Consider the following 16,648-nt stretch of genomic DNA (forward strand, 5'->3'; position numbering starts at 1 on the left):
GCCTATCATTCCAACTACAGAATCCCCCAAAATGATAAATCCCAAGGCAAAATGTCAGTCCGTGCCTGCTGACAAACTAAAGGTGCATTGGACCTAGCTAAACTCTCGCTCCTGTGGGGATCTATTTTCTCATAACTAGATGTGATGCCTAGCTTAGAAGGAATGCATTAATGATTAAACATAATGGGTTTGTACTGTACTGATATAAATTGTTTCACATAACAAGCTGTGATTCATGTGAGGAACGTTAGGGGGTAGGCTGAGATAAGAACTTGTGATTCTCACAGACACATACACGAACACTGCCTCATTGTTAGAGCGCTCAAGGACGTGTACTGCAAAAGTGACGACTCTCTGGACAGGTTGTGATGATAACAAACTTATGCCTGGCAACAGTGTGCAACGGTGGAGCGCCAAGGGTCTGGGACCAGCCTGTGCGCCAACGATTGGCTGAGTAAGTCTAAACCACGCTCAGTCTCTACCCTGATAGGCCCAGCAAGGAGCGGGAACTATCACTGCCAGGGTATTTAAAGAACAGCCTGTAACAATGGATCAGTTCTCTGAGTGCCCTGCGTGGTATTTCAGTGGACCCGTATATACGAACATCATATTTACCATTGAAGTGGTTTGCATTAATTAAAATACTAGTCTATTTTAGAAGACGTGTATTGACCTCTTTTGTTCCTAATACCAGATTTGAATTGACGCAACTTAACAATTGGTGACCACCGACTGTGATCTGGTAGAAGGGACTTTGCTGGGTATTGTCCGGCCCATTGGACATCTCTGTCATTGGACGGTGTGTTTCACAAAGAGTCCGGACTACTAAAAACAGGTAAGCAGACACCTATTGTTATATAACTAAAGTTCTGCACATTGGCTTTATTAAAAATTAATTTTGTGAAACACCTGTTTGATGTAAGTGAACTAAATTATTAATTATTATGAGTAAATAAGAAATATTGTCGCTATTGTGATATGCAAATGTATGGTAAATGTGAGTGTTAAAACCATGGTATTATAGAGTATTGTTCACCGGCACGTACCAGAGGGCTAGGTACGGCTAGGATCGGGAATAATACTGAAATCCCCTAGGCTAGGACCACCAGGGGTGGGAACTGGGGGGTACAGGGAATTATTGTCTTAAAAGTGTTGCGCTATTGACACGTATCAGAAGGCTAGATACGGCTAGGATCATAGGGACACTTACATTTTAGTCGACTCCAGGCTAGGATCACAAGTGGTGAGAACTGGAGGCGTAGGGAATTATTGGTTAAAAGTGTTGCACTATTGACACGTATCAGAAGGCTAGATACGGCTAGGATCAGAGAGACACTTTAGAATAATAGGGTGTTGTGCGAATGATCCCAGTGTAATAAAAAAGTGAATGCGGGTTACTAAAATTAATAAACCTGTATACCTTGATAGAAAACTAATTAGGAATTAAAGACGTCTGTGGCTGTCCAAACTGTATAATTTGTGAATAACTGTTGGGTTTGTGGTTGCTTAAACCGTATAACCCGTTAATAACAATTGGGAACATAAAGGTAAAATAATGAATAACTAGTATGACTAAACTGAAACGTTTGAACTGATATAATTGAACTGTAACGGTTGATGTTTGACCCTGCAAAATACTGGTTAAATAATAAGACTGAAATCATTTGGTTTATTGTTGAAATATAAATATGCACCGACTTTAACTAATTAGGTGGGAATAATTTGATTAAAATAAATAGACTAATGTACATTAAATAACGGCAGAATATTGGAAACAAAAAGCAGACAAAGCCTGTTCCGACTGGACACAGGAGGGGAGGGGCTGGAGACAGCGAGAGTGTGGCTTTTGGAGTCAGGAAAGACTGGGAGTTGGCTGGGAACACCACGGGGCGATTGTTTGAGAGGTGCCTGTGGGTTTCTGACGATATATACACGTATGAACTTGCTCACCCGAACGTAGACGTACATCATGGGTGAGAAAGTAGAGAATATTTACATTTGCATTTTTGGTCATTTAGCAGACGCTCTTGTCCAGAGCGACTTGCAGGAGCAATTGGGGTTGGGTGCCTTGCTCGAGGGCACATCGGCAGATTTTTTGCCTGGTCGGCTCGGGGATTGGAACCGGCGACCTCTCGGTTGTTGGCGCGGCACTATTGGTCACTAAGCTGCCTGCCGCCCCATATGAGTTTAAGGTTGTGCCGTTGTTTGATCATGTGATAAGGTTTAATGGGTAATCGGACCGTAACTAATGTGGTTATGGAAGTAATGTATAAATAGTGGAGAGCCAATAGGGGGCTCCATTGAGCTATTATGGTTTATTTGGCATTTCAATGGCATAAGGTGAAATCTGTATGTATGAGGGGAATTCGATTATGTATTATTATAGTATTATGGACACTCCGTAATAAATAAACTGAACCAAACAAGACGTTACTACAGCAATAGAGGATGGTTAATGTTGTTACGTTAGTTTTTAAACCCAATGAGAGGTAAATGCAGAACACTGTTAGAGAGTGTGTTTTATTTTTGCTACTAGGGTGTTTGAGATGAAAGGGCTGGCTAGTCGGGAGTGATGACGTGGCTGGTTGTGCGACATGGAAGTTGTTGTTTGGCGTACTTTGAAACCATCGCGGAATGTGTGGAGTGACTGGCGATGTATGTAGAGGGTCCCTGGTTCAAACACAGGTAGGGACAGTGGGTAAAGCTTTCGCATTGGGGCTATAGACTTAGATTATTACGTGGATTGAGAAATGTGAAAGGTTGAATTAGATAGCTCAAGTAGAAGTATTCTAGAAAGGTCTATGAAAATATGTTACAAGGTCCCCTTGCACCTTCCCCGTTGGATAGCAAGGGGAGGGGTGAGCGATAGTTCAAATAATAATAATATGCGATTTAGCAGACGCTTTTATCCAAAGCGACTTACAGTCATGCGTGCATACATTTTTTTTGTGTATGGGTGTATGGGTGGTCCCGGGGATCGAGCCCACTGCCTTGGCGTTACAAGCGCCGTGCTCTACCAGCTGAGCTACAGAGGATAGGAATATCATTAAATGTAATGCTTATCAACGATAGCAAGTATTTGTTTTATTAATTAGGGCCTAATCAGAGAGAACAGTTAAAGAAATTGAATAGCGAACTGAAATGGCGATAGAGCTGTGAAAATTGAGTTGAGGACAAAGAAGAATAATTTATGGCTCTGGTTAGCGGGAGAAACAAATTATAAAATAGAGACAGTCAAGCGAGTTGGGTTGAGCTGTGGGATTTCAAGTGGAGGTCTGAATGCTTGACTGGAAGGCAGTGCTTTGATACATTCTAATTGTTATTACTTTATTCGATGGGTTGCTTGACGCCAGTGGTGTTACTTTTGATGTAACCGTGATTGTATTGGCTAAAAACTGAAATATGATATTTACAGGGGGGACAGGAACAATAGAAGGGGAGACAGATTTTCCTAGGGGGTTGATCAAATAATTGGATCATTTGAGATGAGATCACATGTAGCAGATTTAGGGTAATCAATTAAATAATAATTGTATACTCGAGGAATTTTGAGTGGTTTTATGGATTAGTTATGAGGAATTAGATTGATACAAACAATTATTGATGGGTTAAGACTGGGGATATCTGTATCATGTTTTGTGTGTACTACCATCTTTAGATTATAACCAGGAGAAAGAGAATTAGCTTATCTCATTGGAATGTTGCCCAGGGCTAGGGGGAGCAGTAGTAAAGTTAGGCAGTATTTAGGTCATAAAAGTGAGCTACCAAATCAAGTGAGGCCTGGCTATTTGTGGTTGTTGTTTTTCAAATTGGGTTTTTCAAACAAAAAACAACACACCTAGTATGATGTTTATAAAGCCTTGTTGTTTCAATTTTGGGGGGTTTTCAGCAGGTCAAGGGTGATAGGTCTTAGAGGAGCACGCACAGTGAATTTTATGGAGTTTTTTAGGTTTTGGCTGAGTTTGGGGTATATATGATTTCTTATGAGAATGAATGTCATGAGGACTTAATGAACACTTGGGATAAGTAACATTTATGAAATATTTAGAATAATGGTAATGTTTGGTATACTATGGGATGGAACAGTTTGTTGAATAATTTCAATTGCCTCTGAACTCTGTTTTAACTTTCTGGTGTTAATTAATCATCCACACTAGCAAATTCTAAAGGCATGAGAGGAGGACTTTAAAATAGTTTATTTTACTAAGTTGAGGGTAATTTATAATACTGTGAAAAGTGTGAAGAAGATTATAATTTGGTAATAATATATATGATTTGAACCATAAAATAACAGAAGAGAGAGAGAGAGCTTTCCCTGAATGAGGGATACCTGTTGATAGTCAATTGTACTAATCTTGGATTACTTTTACGGGATAGAAGTAAATTGAGGTATTATCAAATGTTGTCATTTAAATTTCATTTTTAGTATGCTTTAATAAACAACAAGTTGGTATTTGAAACTAAATTAATGCAATGAGCTGCAGTAATCAGAGGAAGGCACAATCTAATGCGAAACAGCTATAACCTAGATCATTTATTTAGTAATGAGATCAGGAAGGGAGGAGCAATAAAGAAGCAAGGGACAGTCTAAAAAAAATAAAAAAAAATAAGGGATGGCAATTGGATAATGATTTACCAATATTACCTAAGTGATTGTTTAGGTAGGTGGTAATATTGACACATGAGCAGAACGTGTCAAAAGGGGGATGGTAGGATTAAATAATAAATATATACGAAGGAGAGGACAAAATACTTTTTAAAAAACCAACAAGAATAGAAATTGAGAGCTGAACATGTATGTGTGAAGATAGTTTATTAACCACACCCGTATGTCAGAGGTTTTGTGCCCCACATGTGAACTAAGGAGAAGGTGACCCACTCTATCTGACCAGGTGACTGGTGAGCATCCTGTCCCTAAAGAAGAATAACTGGAAGCAGGCCTGTTGGGAAGGGCCCTATCAGGTTATATTGGTCACTGCCTTTGCCATTAGAATAGCTGAGAGATCCACCTGGGTGCATGTCACACACTGCAAAAAGGTAGACCCAGATACACCTGACAAACAAACACAGAGTTAGGAGAAAGAACTGATCACCACTAGGGCTCGGGGGTTGGCTCCTTAACGAAGATTCCCTTACCCTGTCTGATCATCCCTGTGTGAGTTCGAGTAGAAGGTAAAGCAATGGGTTGGCCTCTGGCGTCGGACATGTTCTCAGGGCGAGGTGGGGATTCACAGGTCTCCTGACGGTAGGTAGCTGTCTGATTGTGGGGGCCATATTCCTAACACACTCAAACCCTCCTGATCCGCCAGAAGTAGTAGTTAACCTAACACAAGTTGATAAAATAATACCTGAGCACAGTCTACCAAGGCATAGGAGACAGCTAGAGGTAGGGAAAGGGGAAGTACTAGGGACTGTAGGGAATGATCCTTTTGAGGTCTTTGCGGACCAGTTGGGGAGTTGGGGACTACTGGCTGGTAGTATCGTAAAGGATGGGAGATATATATGTATGTCACCATGTACATCCTGGGACTATGTAGTTGCTCATACCGAGCGGGGGGGAATATGTAAATCTCCATACACAGTTTAAGGACAGGTGTAGTATTGTGAAAGTAGGGAATAACCAGAAATGGCAGTGCGACCCATATAAGGGTAGGTACTGTCTGAAAGTCTGAATTACGCTAAAACAGGTTACAGACCTGACAAGTGAGATATCCTCTTCAACTGGGGCACCCTATAGAGTAAACCTCTCTGAGGGAGGTAGTGAGACCGGGGCTGTGGTGAAGATAGTGCAAACTATAGACCTGAAGGAAGTAGTACAGGTGAAGACGGGGTATAGAGATCTTAACCTGTGGTTGGAACGGATTCAGTATACGGCAAGAACTATGTCTAAAGAGGACTGTTATGCCTGTGGGACAGCCAAACCAGGGTTAACAACTACTCCGTTCCCCTTGACAGGCTTTAACTCTCCGTCAGGTTTATCCTCCATGATTAAATTGTTCAAGCCACCAGGGAATGTGGTGAAGGAGTCTTGTAGTAACTTGCACTATCTGTATTCCCCGATAACAAAGTCACCCCGACCTAGGTTGCCTCCGTTTGAAGTCTCAGGGGATTCTTATTATTGTTTTTCTAGGACTAATAAGATTGGATACAGGGTAGGACATCTTAGCTCCTGCTCCCACACAGAGAATGTCACAACTAAAGAGACCATGGCTAATCTCTCCTCTTTGTTGCAGCCAGAGGATTTTAGGAACCAAAACCAGGCCCGTGCTGACATCTGGTGGTTGTGTGGTGATAACAGATTGTGAACTCACCTACATACGCAAACAATCAAACGTGTCAGAGACTGGTGAGTTGTCACGTAGAAAGTGGGACCTCCTCCCGGGATCCTTTGATGAAAGGATATATATTGATGGGATAGGAGTACCTCGAGGGGTTCCAGAAGAATTCAAAGCTAGGAATCAGATCGCAGCTGGGTTTGAATCAAGTCTTTTCTGGTGGTCAACAATTAATAAAAACGTAGATTGGATAAATTATATTTACTATAACCAGCAATGATTTATAAACCACACTCGTGATGCAATAAAGGGATTGGCTGAGCAGACAGCGGCAACTAGCTTAATGGCATGGCAGAATAGAATAGCTTTAGATATGCTTTTGGCTGAGCGGGGTGGAGTTTGTGTTCTGTTTGGATCTATGTGCTGTACTTTCATCTCCAACAATACAGCACCGGACGGGTCCGTGACCAAAGCGCTTCAGGGACTCACCACGCTGGCGAACGAACTGGCTGAGAACTCTGGTATTGATAGTTCCCTAAACGGTTGGTTTGATAACATATTTGGTAAATGGAAAACTATTGTTGTAACTATTCTGGGTGAAGTTATAGCTTCTATGGGTATACTTGTTCTTTGTGGATGTTGTCTTATTCCCTGTGTCCGAGGGTTGGTGAGAAAGGAGATGGAGAAGGCGGTTTCCCAACAGATGGAGAGATACGGCCCAATCCCGGACTCCGACCTAAGGAATGAAGGATATGACCTACCAGGCTTGGTGGAGTGACACCCTAGAGGGTGTCTAAAGGGGGACAAAATTTACTTCCCTGTTTGTGTTCTATGTTTTAATAATCTTGTGTTTTGTGTTCTATTAATCCTGTGTTTTATGCTTTATTAATGAAGTTAACCATTGTGAATGTTTGTCTTTCCTTATGTGAAGGTTTGAAGTTCCTGGGTGGCTGGTAGCCAACCTAGTACAAGTGGGTGTAGATGGAAGGACTGAAGGCCTTTTTATTATCATTATTGCCTATTAATAAAAGTGTGATTATTTTTGTTTGTATTGTATTTTAATGAGTGACACCCTGTGTTTTCTTATTTTGTGTTCACACCCAGTGGGTGTGAAAAGGAGGATTGTGGGGATCTATTTTCTCATAACTAGATGTGATGCCTAGCTTAGAAGGAATGCATTAATGATTCAACATAATGGGTTTGTACTGTACTGATATAAATTGTTTCACACAACAAGCTGTGATTCATGTGAGGAACGTTAGGGGGTAGGATGAGATAAGAACTTGTGATTCTCACAGACACATACACGAACACTGCCTCTTTGTTAGAGCGCTCAAGGACGTGTACTGCAAAAGTGCCGACTCTCTGGACAGGTTGTGATGATAACAAACTTATGCCTGGCAACAGTGTGCAACGGTGGAGCGCCAAGGGGCTGGGACCAGCCTGTGCGCCAACGATTGGCTGAGTAAGTCTAAACCACACTCAGTCTCTACCCTGATAGGCCCAGCAAGGAGCGGGAACTGTCAGGGTATTTAAAGAACAGCCTGTAACAATGGATCAGTTCTCTGAGTGCCCTGCGTGGTATTTCAGTGGACCCGTATATACGAACATCATATTTACCATTGAAGTGGTTTGCATTAATTAAAATACTAGTCTATTTTAGAAGACGTGTATTGACCTCTTTTGTACCTAATACCAGATTTGAATTGACGCAACTTAACACTCCCTCCCTAGACAGATAGTATTTTTGTCCCGTGTAGCCTACGACCACTTTTGCCACTAATACCATAACGTTAGCACCATGCCACCCATGTCATGCACCCACCGGTTAAGTAGTCTATTCAACGAAACACACATATGGATTTCTGCACGTTGTTAATACTAAAATGATTTGCTCTATAGCTACAATATTACTGATTACCAGCAAGAAAAATCTACGCAACAGACCGACATGTCAATTTGGCTAGCTAACACAATCCAAACAAGCTACGCTAGTTAGCTAACATAGCTAGCTAGCTTGTAGCTTAGTTAAGAAAACCTGCAGTAGGTATATGAAAGTATATGGAATTAGTACATACCTAGCAGCTGCTCAAAAATATTTAGCCGACTTTTCCTCAAAAATAAAATATAAAATAGCTTGAGTGGAACAGAAAGCTCATTTTCTCATGCGTCTTCCCTCACACTCACAGACTGTTTGGCGCGGAGCATCGCATTAGTGGAAACCAAGACTGTTCTCTGGGCAGGCCTGGTTGTAGATAGGTTCGAGTCGCGTCGGGACAATTGTAGCATTTTAGCTTTCCCTAACCTTTACCTAATTATCCTAACCTGCCACGTTAATTATCCTAACATGCTGCGTTAATTCTCGTAACCTGCTACGAAAAGTCACTTCTGCTAGTCAAAAACGGCAGACCTGCCCTGAGAACAGTGTTGGTTTCAACTATGCCATACAGCTCTCTCTCTCCCACACACACCATTTGGCGGCGCCAACTACAGCAGTGTTCGGGTATTACTGTAAAGAAATACAGTATGTAAGAGTAATTTTTAAGGAGGCTTACAATTACAGTTAATAACTGTATTTTTCAGTATTTTACCCATAATACAGTGCAATCTACAGCATTAATGCTGTAAAACACATTTAAGGTATTTTACTATGCATTTTACAATGTTTTACTTTTGAAATTACAGAAAAGTCTTAGTGTAGTTTTCTGACTGGATACTGTTTTACTCTTACTTGAGTAGTTTCTTAAGAGGGCAAAGTAACATTACTTTTAGTTAAGTAGGCTACAGATTTTCAGTTCTCTACCCACCTGTGACTCTACCCCGCATGGATGTTGTCTGATATGTAGGCTATGAATTGTATGCCTAGTATTGTTCCTGCCAACAAAAAATATATATATAGATATTTTTAAGAACGTTGAAAAAGTCTAGCTATGAGAGCAGAGACCCGAGTCACATATTCATAATAATAGCGTCACTTCATATACATAGAGACCCACTCACATAGGCTACCTGAAAACAATTATCCATAACCAAAAGATGTTCAGACACCTAAGGAGCACACATTACCTTCGTGCATCCTGAGCCCATGGCCATGCACGCGGGCAAGCAGACACATGTCCGCCCTGCCGCAGCATACCACCATTCATCCCACTACTGGCTTGCCTCTGTAGCTAAGCAGCGTTGGTCCTGGTCGGTCCCTGGATGGGAGACCAGATGCTGCTGGAAGTAATGTTGGAAGGCCAGTAGGAAGCACTCTTTCTTCTGGTCTAAAAAAATATCCCAATGCCCCAGGGAAGTGATTGGGGACATTGCACTGTGTAGGGTGCTGTCTCTGTGGTCACTAAAGATCTCATGGCACTTATCGTAAAACCAGGGGTGTTAACCTTGTGTCCTGGCTAAATTCCCAATCTGACCCTCATACCATCATGGAAAACTAATCATCCCCAGCCTCCAATTGGATCATTCATCCTCCTTCTTCTGTAGGGCGGCAGGTAGCTTAGTGGTTAAGAGCGTAGTGCCAGTAACCGAATGGTCGCTGGTTCTAATCGACAGGGAGCCGACTAGGTGAAAAATCTGTCGATGTGCCCGTGAGCAAGGCACTTAACCCTAATTGCTCCTGTAAGTCGCTCTGGATAAGAGCGTCTGCTAAATCACTAAAATGTAAATGTTCTGTAACTATTCCCCAGGTTGTTGCTGTAAATGAGAATGTGTTCTCAGTCAACTTACCTGGTAATAAATAAATAAATATCCGGGTGCACTCATACCCCAATGCATCCATACATAAGACACAGGGTCCAAGACGTGCTGCCGTCCCGAGAGTTGTCATAATCATGGCTAAACCCTGCCTATTTCTACAATTTTTCTTCTTAAAATCAGATTTTAACCTTAACCCTAACAACACTGCTAACCTTATGTCTAACTCTAACCTTAAATTAAAACCAAAAAGCAAATTTTAGTTTTCATGAATATTTATGATACTTCAGACTTTGTGGCTGGGGTAACTAGTGACAACCCGACAGAGCCGCCCGACTTTTTCAGCTTTCAATAAAACACTCATCCATCACTCATCCATTACTTCACAAACAAATGACTAAAGAGATGGGGGAAAAAACATTTGTTTTTTCTTATTTGCAATGGTCATACACTAATGTTATTGAATATTAAATATGCCATCGTATACTTACATTCAATGACCCTGGCACCGACGACGAAGATGGCGGCCTCGTGACTAGCTCTTAGGAAACTTTGCAGTATTTTGTTTTTTTACATTATTTTTTACATTATTAGCTCAGAAAGTATTTTGTATCATTACATACACCCGGGGAAAACGATTGGATATCAGAGCGCCGGTAACTCATCAGCATTACGACCAGGAATACAACTTTCCCGAAGCAGATCCTTTGTTTACTGAACTGATTCCAGCGGCTGACCCAAAACATCGCCGGCGGAGGAGAGGCACTCGGAGCGGCCTGCTGGTTCGACTCCTGTACCCAAGAAAGCAAAGGTAACTGAACTAAATGACTATCGCCCTGTACCACTCACCTCTGTCATCATGAAGTGCTTTGAGAGACTAGTCAAGGATCATATCACCTCGACCTTACCTGTCACCCTAGACCCACTTCAATTTGCTTACCGCCCCAATAGATCGACAGACGATGCAATCGCCATCACACTGCACACTGCCCTATCCCATCTGTACAAGAGGAATAACTGTGCTGTTAATTGATTATAGCTCAGCATTCAACACCATAGTACCCTCCAAGCTCATCATTAAGCTCGAGGCCCTGGGTCTGAACCCTGCCCTGTGCAACTGGGTCCTGGACTTTCTGACGGGCCGTCCCCAGGTGGTGAAAGTAGGAAACAACATCTCCACTTTGCTGATCCTCAACACTGGGGCCCCACAAGGGTGCGTGCTCAGCCCCCTCCTGTACTCCCTGTTCACCCATGACTGCGTGGCCAATCACGCCTCCAACTCAATCATCAAGTTTGCAGAAGACACAACAGTAGTAAGCTTGATTACCAACAATGACGAGACCGCCTACAGGGAGAAGGTGAGGGCTCTGGGAGTGTGGTGCCAGGTAAATAACCTCTCACTCAACATCAACAAAACAAAGGAGATGATCGTGGACTTCAGGAAACAGCAGAGGGTGCACCCCCCTATCCACATCGACGGGACCGCAGTGGAGAAGGTGGTAAGCTTCAAGTTTCTTGGCGTACACATCACCGACAAACTGAAATGGTCCACCGACGCAGACAGTGTGGTGAAGAAGGCGCAACAGAGCCTCTTCAACCTCAGGAGGCTGAAGAAATTCGGCTTGGCACCTAAAACCCTCACAAACTTTTACAGATGCACAATTGAGAGCATCCTGTCGGGCTGTATCACTGCATGGTATGGCAACTGCACCGCCCGCAACCGCAGGGCTCTCAAGAGGGTGGTGCGGTCTGCCGAATGCATTACCGGGGGCAAACTACCCGCCCTCCAAGACACATACAGCACCCGATGTCACAGGAAGGCCAAAAATATCATCAAGAACATCAACCACCCAAGCCACTGCCTGTTCACCCCGCTATCATCCAGAAGGCGAGGTCAGTACAGGTGCATCAAAGCTGGGACCGAGAGAATGAAAAACAGCTTCTATCTCAAGGCCATCAGACTGTTAAATAGCCATCACTAGCACATTAGAGGTTGCTGCTGCCTATTGAAATCACTTTAAGAAATGGAACACTAGTCACTTTAATAATGTTTACATATCTTGCACTACTCATCTCATATGTATATACTCCATTCTATTCTATAATATTCTACTGTATCTTAGTCCATGCCGCTCTGTCATTGCTTGTCCATATATGTATATATTCTTAAATTCCATTCCTTACTAGTTTTGTGTGTATTGGGTATATGTTGTGAAATTGTTAGATATTACTTGTTAGATATTACTGCACTGTCGGAGCTAGAAGCACAAGCATTTCGCTACACCCGCTATAACATCTGCTAAACACGTGTATATGACAAATAAAATTTGATTTGATTCTTATAGCCTATTTCTAATAATTGAGAAACATAATAATACAATTCCTAAGTGTCTTTTTTTGTTTTTGAAATTGCCTAGCCATAAAAGTATGTGGAAAAGTGAGCACATGGATGGAGAAAAACACCTCTAAAACAGCTTGAAACTTCAGATACTGGACTGAGTACATAAGGCATAGGCTACAGAATACACATATTTATATCCACAAAATAATTTAACATATGTAGGAAAATGGATGAAAGGGAGCAGAAAAAGGAGATGTAGGCTAGTATCGGCCTAGTATGTGCAATATAAAAGTCTGATGAAAATAAAACGTTTCTTTATTAGCATTTTCAGGTAGGCCTAAAATACGAAAAGGAAACTCCAGTAGAAGTAGCCTGCCTACTTCTGTTAGAGCAGGTAGCAAGAGCCGAAATGATATAGGCTATAAGCCTACCCAACGTCTTGTAATGGGTGCAATCAATAAAAATTGAAATCTCCAGGTAGTTTTGTGCAGTTGTGCATCTATTATAGCACTTCATAAGGGCCAGGAGTTTTGCTGACCATATGGAAAACTGAATGTGAATGAAAATAAATAACGGCACTAGGGAGTATGGGATGGGAATGGGAAAGGTGCCCGAGTGGGGGGTGTCACTGTAACACAAATAACATATAATCCCGTCCCAGAGTTTAAGACCACAATTCACCCAAAAGTCAAGACCTATTTCACATTTGTGTTTTAAACTTAAAAATAGAGAGGTGCTCTGTTTATTAATAGGACACGCCCTGCCGCCCGCTACCATGTTCTCCATCGCGCAGGACTGTTTCCTGCGCCAAGCCCACAAGCCTGTCGACGGTCTAATGTAGCCTAGCCTACACAGGGAAAATAGTGTATTTTAGTGGCCCCTCCAAAGCAGCACTTTAGGATCTACTAGAACCGTTCCCGCAAGAACGTGGCCACCGGACATGTCTGCAAGAGGTGAGTAGCCTATCCAATACCGCACTAACTGCAAAAGCCTTCATCTCATTCTGGACAGGAAAATCATATGTCAGATTTTGATATCTCGGATTCATTCGAGAGAGGTACTGTCATCCAGCCGGAGTAGGCTACGTGATTGAAATACACTTCATGATAGAATACCAGTAGCCATATGCAGCACCTGCATACAAAAAAGGTCGCGTTACATACGGCTATATCGGTCCTCTAATACGGGTTTAGTAAAGGCCCAGTGCACTACTTTTGTGAAAAAAATATTTTTTTCATTAATTGTATTATTATTATGCATAGTGATATGATATATCCCTAGTTGATATTGGCTGCTAACATTAATTACTTTCAGCTCCAAATCCAAGTGTAAAACACAGTTTATTTATATAGGCTATCTTGTATTGTGAAAATACATCACAGTTTATGTCAGCGATTGTGTGCACATGTGTGCACATGTTCGTGTGCACGTCTGTGCATGGGGTCACACGTTTTGTACCATTCCTTTTGGGGGGTTGCGGGTTCAAAAGTTTGAAAACCACTGGGACACATGATAGTGGCAACAAATGGAGTTGGGTTGGATATAGTAATAATAGGCTACAGTATTTCTTACTGTCTTTTATTCTACCTGGAATTGTGTTGGTCATTGTTAATTACTGCAGTGGGCTAAATCAGGGTCACACAGAGTGTTTCTTGGTAGTCTTAAACAAATCTACTTTGAAACAAAGTAAAACACCTCACACACATGGTTATTGAAGACACCTGTACCATGTCAGATATGGAGTTGAAATGTATTACATTTTGATTTTGCATCCCAATATTACACTTTACAGACATCACAGAAGACTGAAATACAACAAAATTGTTTGACATAGAAACACAACGTTTATTATGAGATTATGAAAAATATTAATAACATTCCACCCACTCATTTGACTGCAGGAAAGGACTGCTAAGTGCAGCATTTATTCCAGTTCAAAATAGCTTTGCAAAATACTTTACTCATCAGATTGGGTTGCTTTCCCCACTTCTTGTAATAATTGCTCAACAAGTCTATGACTGCGGTTGCAGGATTGCAGGGGGTGTTTTGCCATTTCTTGAATGTGCAATACAACAATTATTTGAATAGCCATGTTAATTATTTCACTCAATAAACAAGTTGTTGCATTTCTTTAAATGTACATTTTCATGGCAATGTTCCCTCAACAAAAATTCGGCACTGAGCAAATGTCAGGTCTGCTGTGCGCAAACTTGAATGTTGTGAAAATTCTGTGCAACTTCTGGAGCGCGTTTACTGTGAACACCGAGGCGGTACCCACTTGAAGTTACAGTTATAACAGTGGCCAAGTAGGCTACTGTGGCTATTTGATCATAATGTAGGCCTATCAGAGTGGCCTACCATTTACATTTTAGTTTACCATCCAAAAACAATGGAGAAAATGCATAACATTTTAACATAGAAATAGCCGTTCTATCATTCAGCCTACAGTAGCAGACAATGTGTGGTGTTTAATGTAGGCCTACATTCCGTGAGACCTTTGGAAAGAAATATGCAGGGCTTGACATTAACCTGTTTATCCACTTGTCCTTCAGACAAGGAGGTGACTGAATGTTTTGTTTAATGCAAGAAACCACTTAACAAAACAAAGTTAATTATTATTCCCATACCATTATTACAGAGAATCAGACAAATTATGCTACCCTCTGCCTATTGGCTACTTAGCTTATTCAAGCCTGTCTCAAAATACAACACTGCCCCTTTTAGACAGAAAAAATGCTCTTTACCTGACTTGCTTTTCGAAGATGGCTAGAAATGCAAAGGTTTTTTGTGTTCTTGTAGAAAGCAACTACTTACCCATTGCTGACTAGAATTTAGCTAAAACTGGGCTAATAACTCACTTACTAGCAAGGAATATGAACAAATGTGCACATGTGGCTACATGTAGCTCTCGCTTTGATCTCAAAACAAGCTTATCTACTCCCGACCACTCATGCTGTAAACACAGTCCAGTTCAAACTGAATGGCACAGATCCATATATGACAATGGTCTATTTGCATATAGGGATACTGCAGATCTGATTAGTTATGCCGCACTGGTCTTGCACAGTTCGTTTTGTTTTGGTATGTTGCATTGAAAGTGGGTAATATTGGCAATTCCCACAATACAAGGAAACATTGATAGTGTTAACTAAAGGGGAAAACTAGAAAGTTGAGTGAAGTTCAATCTTGTGCTTCTGCCCGGGCAAATATTTATTCTGCGCAGCAGTCCTGGGGGAGCTGCGCACAGCTTAGAGGGAACATTGACAGTAACTTAATTTCAGTGTAATTGAATTTCAGCTCCAAACCTGTTTTTTCTTCCATTTAGTCCTTTAAAGGGGCAAGAATATCCCAGAATGTCCATTTAACAAACTCATGTAATTTAGCGTTTTACAAACTATTGCTTAGTAAAAGAATCAGCTAGGAAACAAGACAACTGATGGGGAACCGTCCTGGGCTGAACAAACACACTTTCCCTCATAAGGGGTTATCTTTGCTGGGGGACAATGACAAACAGCACACATCTTCATTTGTCACTTCCTCTGTACGTTGTAGAGTATTTTCCTCTCATACAGTGCATTCGGAAAGTATTCAGACATATCATTTATTAACTAATTTTTTTTCCCTATTTTGTCATGTTACAGCCTTATTTTAAAATGGATTAAATAAACAATTTTCCTCATCAATCTACACACAATACCCAATAATGACAAAGCGAAAACAGGTTTTGAGAAATTTTTGCAAATGTATCAAAAATAAAAAACAGAAACCTTATTTATGTAAGTATTCAGACCGTTTGGTATTTTATTAGGATCCCCATTAGCTGTTGCAAAAACAGCAGCTACTCTTCCTACTATGCGACTCGAAATTGAGCTCAGGTGCAACCTGTTTCCATTGATCATCCTTGAGATGTTTCTACAACTTGATTGGAGTCCATCTGTGGTAAATTCAATTGATTGGACATGATTTGGAAAGGCACACATCTGTTTATATAAGGTCCCACAGTTGACAGAGCAAAAATCAAACCATGAGGTTGAAGAAATGATCCATAGAGCTCAGAGACAGGATTGTGTGGAGGCACATATCTGGTGAAGAGTACCAAAATGTTTTTGCAGCATTGAAGGTTCCCAAGAACACAGTGGCCTCCATCATTCTTAAATGGAAGTAGTTTGGAACCACCAAGACTCTTGCTTGTGTGGCCTACCACCAGAGTTCCTCTGTGGATATGGGAGAACCTTCCAGAAGGACAACCATCTCTGCAGCACTCCACCAATCAGGCCTTTATGGTGGAGTGGCCAGACAGAAGCCACTCCTCAGTAAAAGGCACATGACAGCCTGCTTG

At 41.4% G+C, this 16,648-nt stretch overlaps 1 protein-coding gene across 1 annotated transcript in view; it reads left to right on the forward strand.

The window, feature by feature from the left end:
* The first annotated feature begins 13,096 nt into the window (after positions 1 to 13,096).
* The window catches only part of LOC121568072 (actin-binding LIM protein 1), a 182,707-nt gene continuing 179,155 nt past the window's right edge, over positions 13,097 to 16,648 (forward strand). The window contains exon 1 of the mRNA XM_041878674.2: positions 13,097 to 13,262. Coding sequence (XP_041734608.1) covers positions 13,250 to 13,262 — 13 coding nt within the window. The 5' untranslated portion in view covers positions 13,097 to 13,249. The remainder of the gene's footprint in view (positions 13,263 to 16,648) is intronic.

Source organism: Coregonus clupeaformis, chromosome 1 (assembly GCF_020615455.1).
Source record: "Coregonus clupeaformis isolate EN_2021a chromosome 1, ASM2061545v1, whole genome shotgun sequence".
Lineage (NCBI taxonomy): Eukaryota > Metazoa > Chordata > Actinopteri > Salmoniformes > Salmonidae > Coregonus > Coregonus clupeaformis.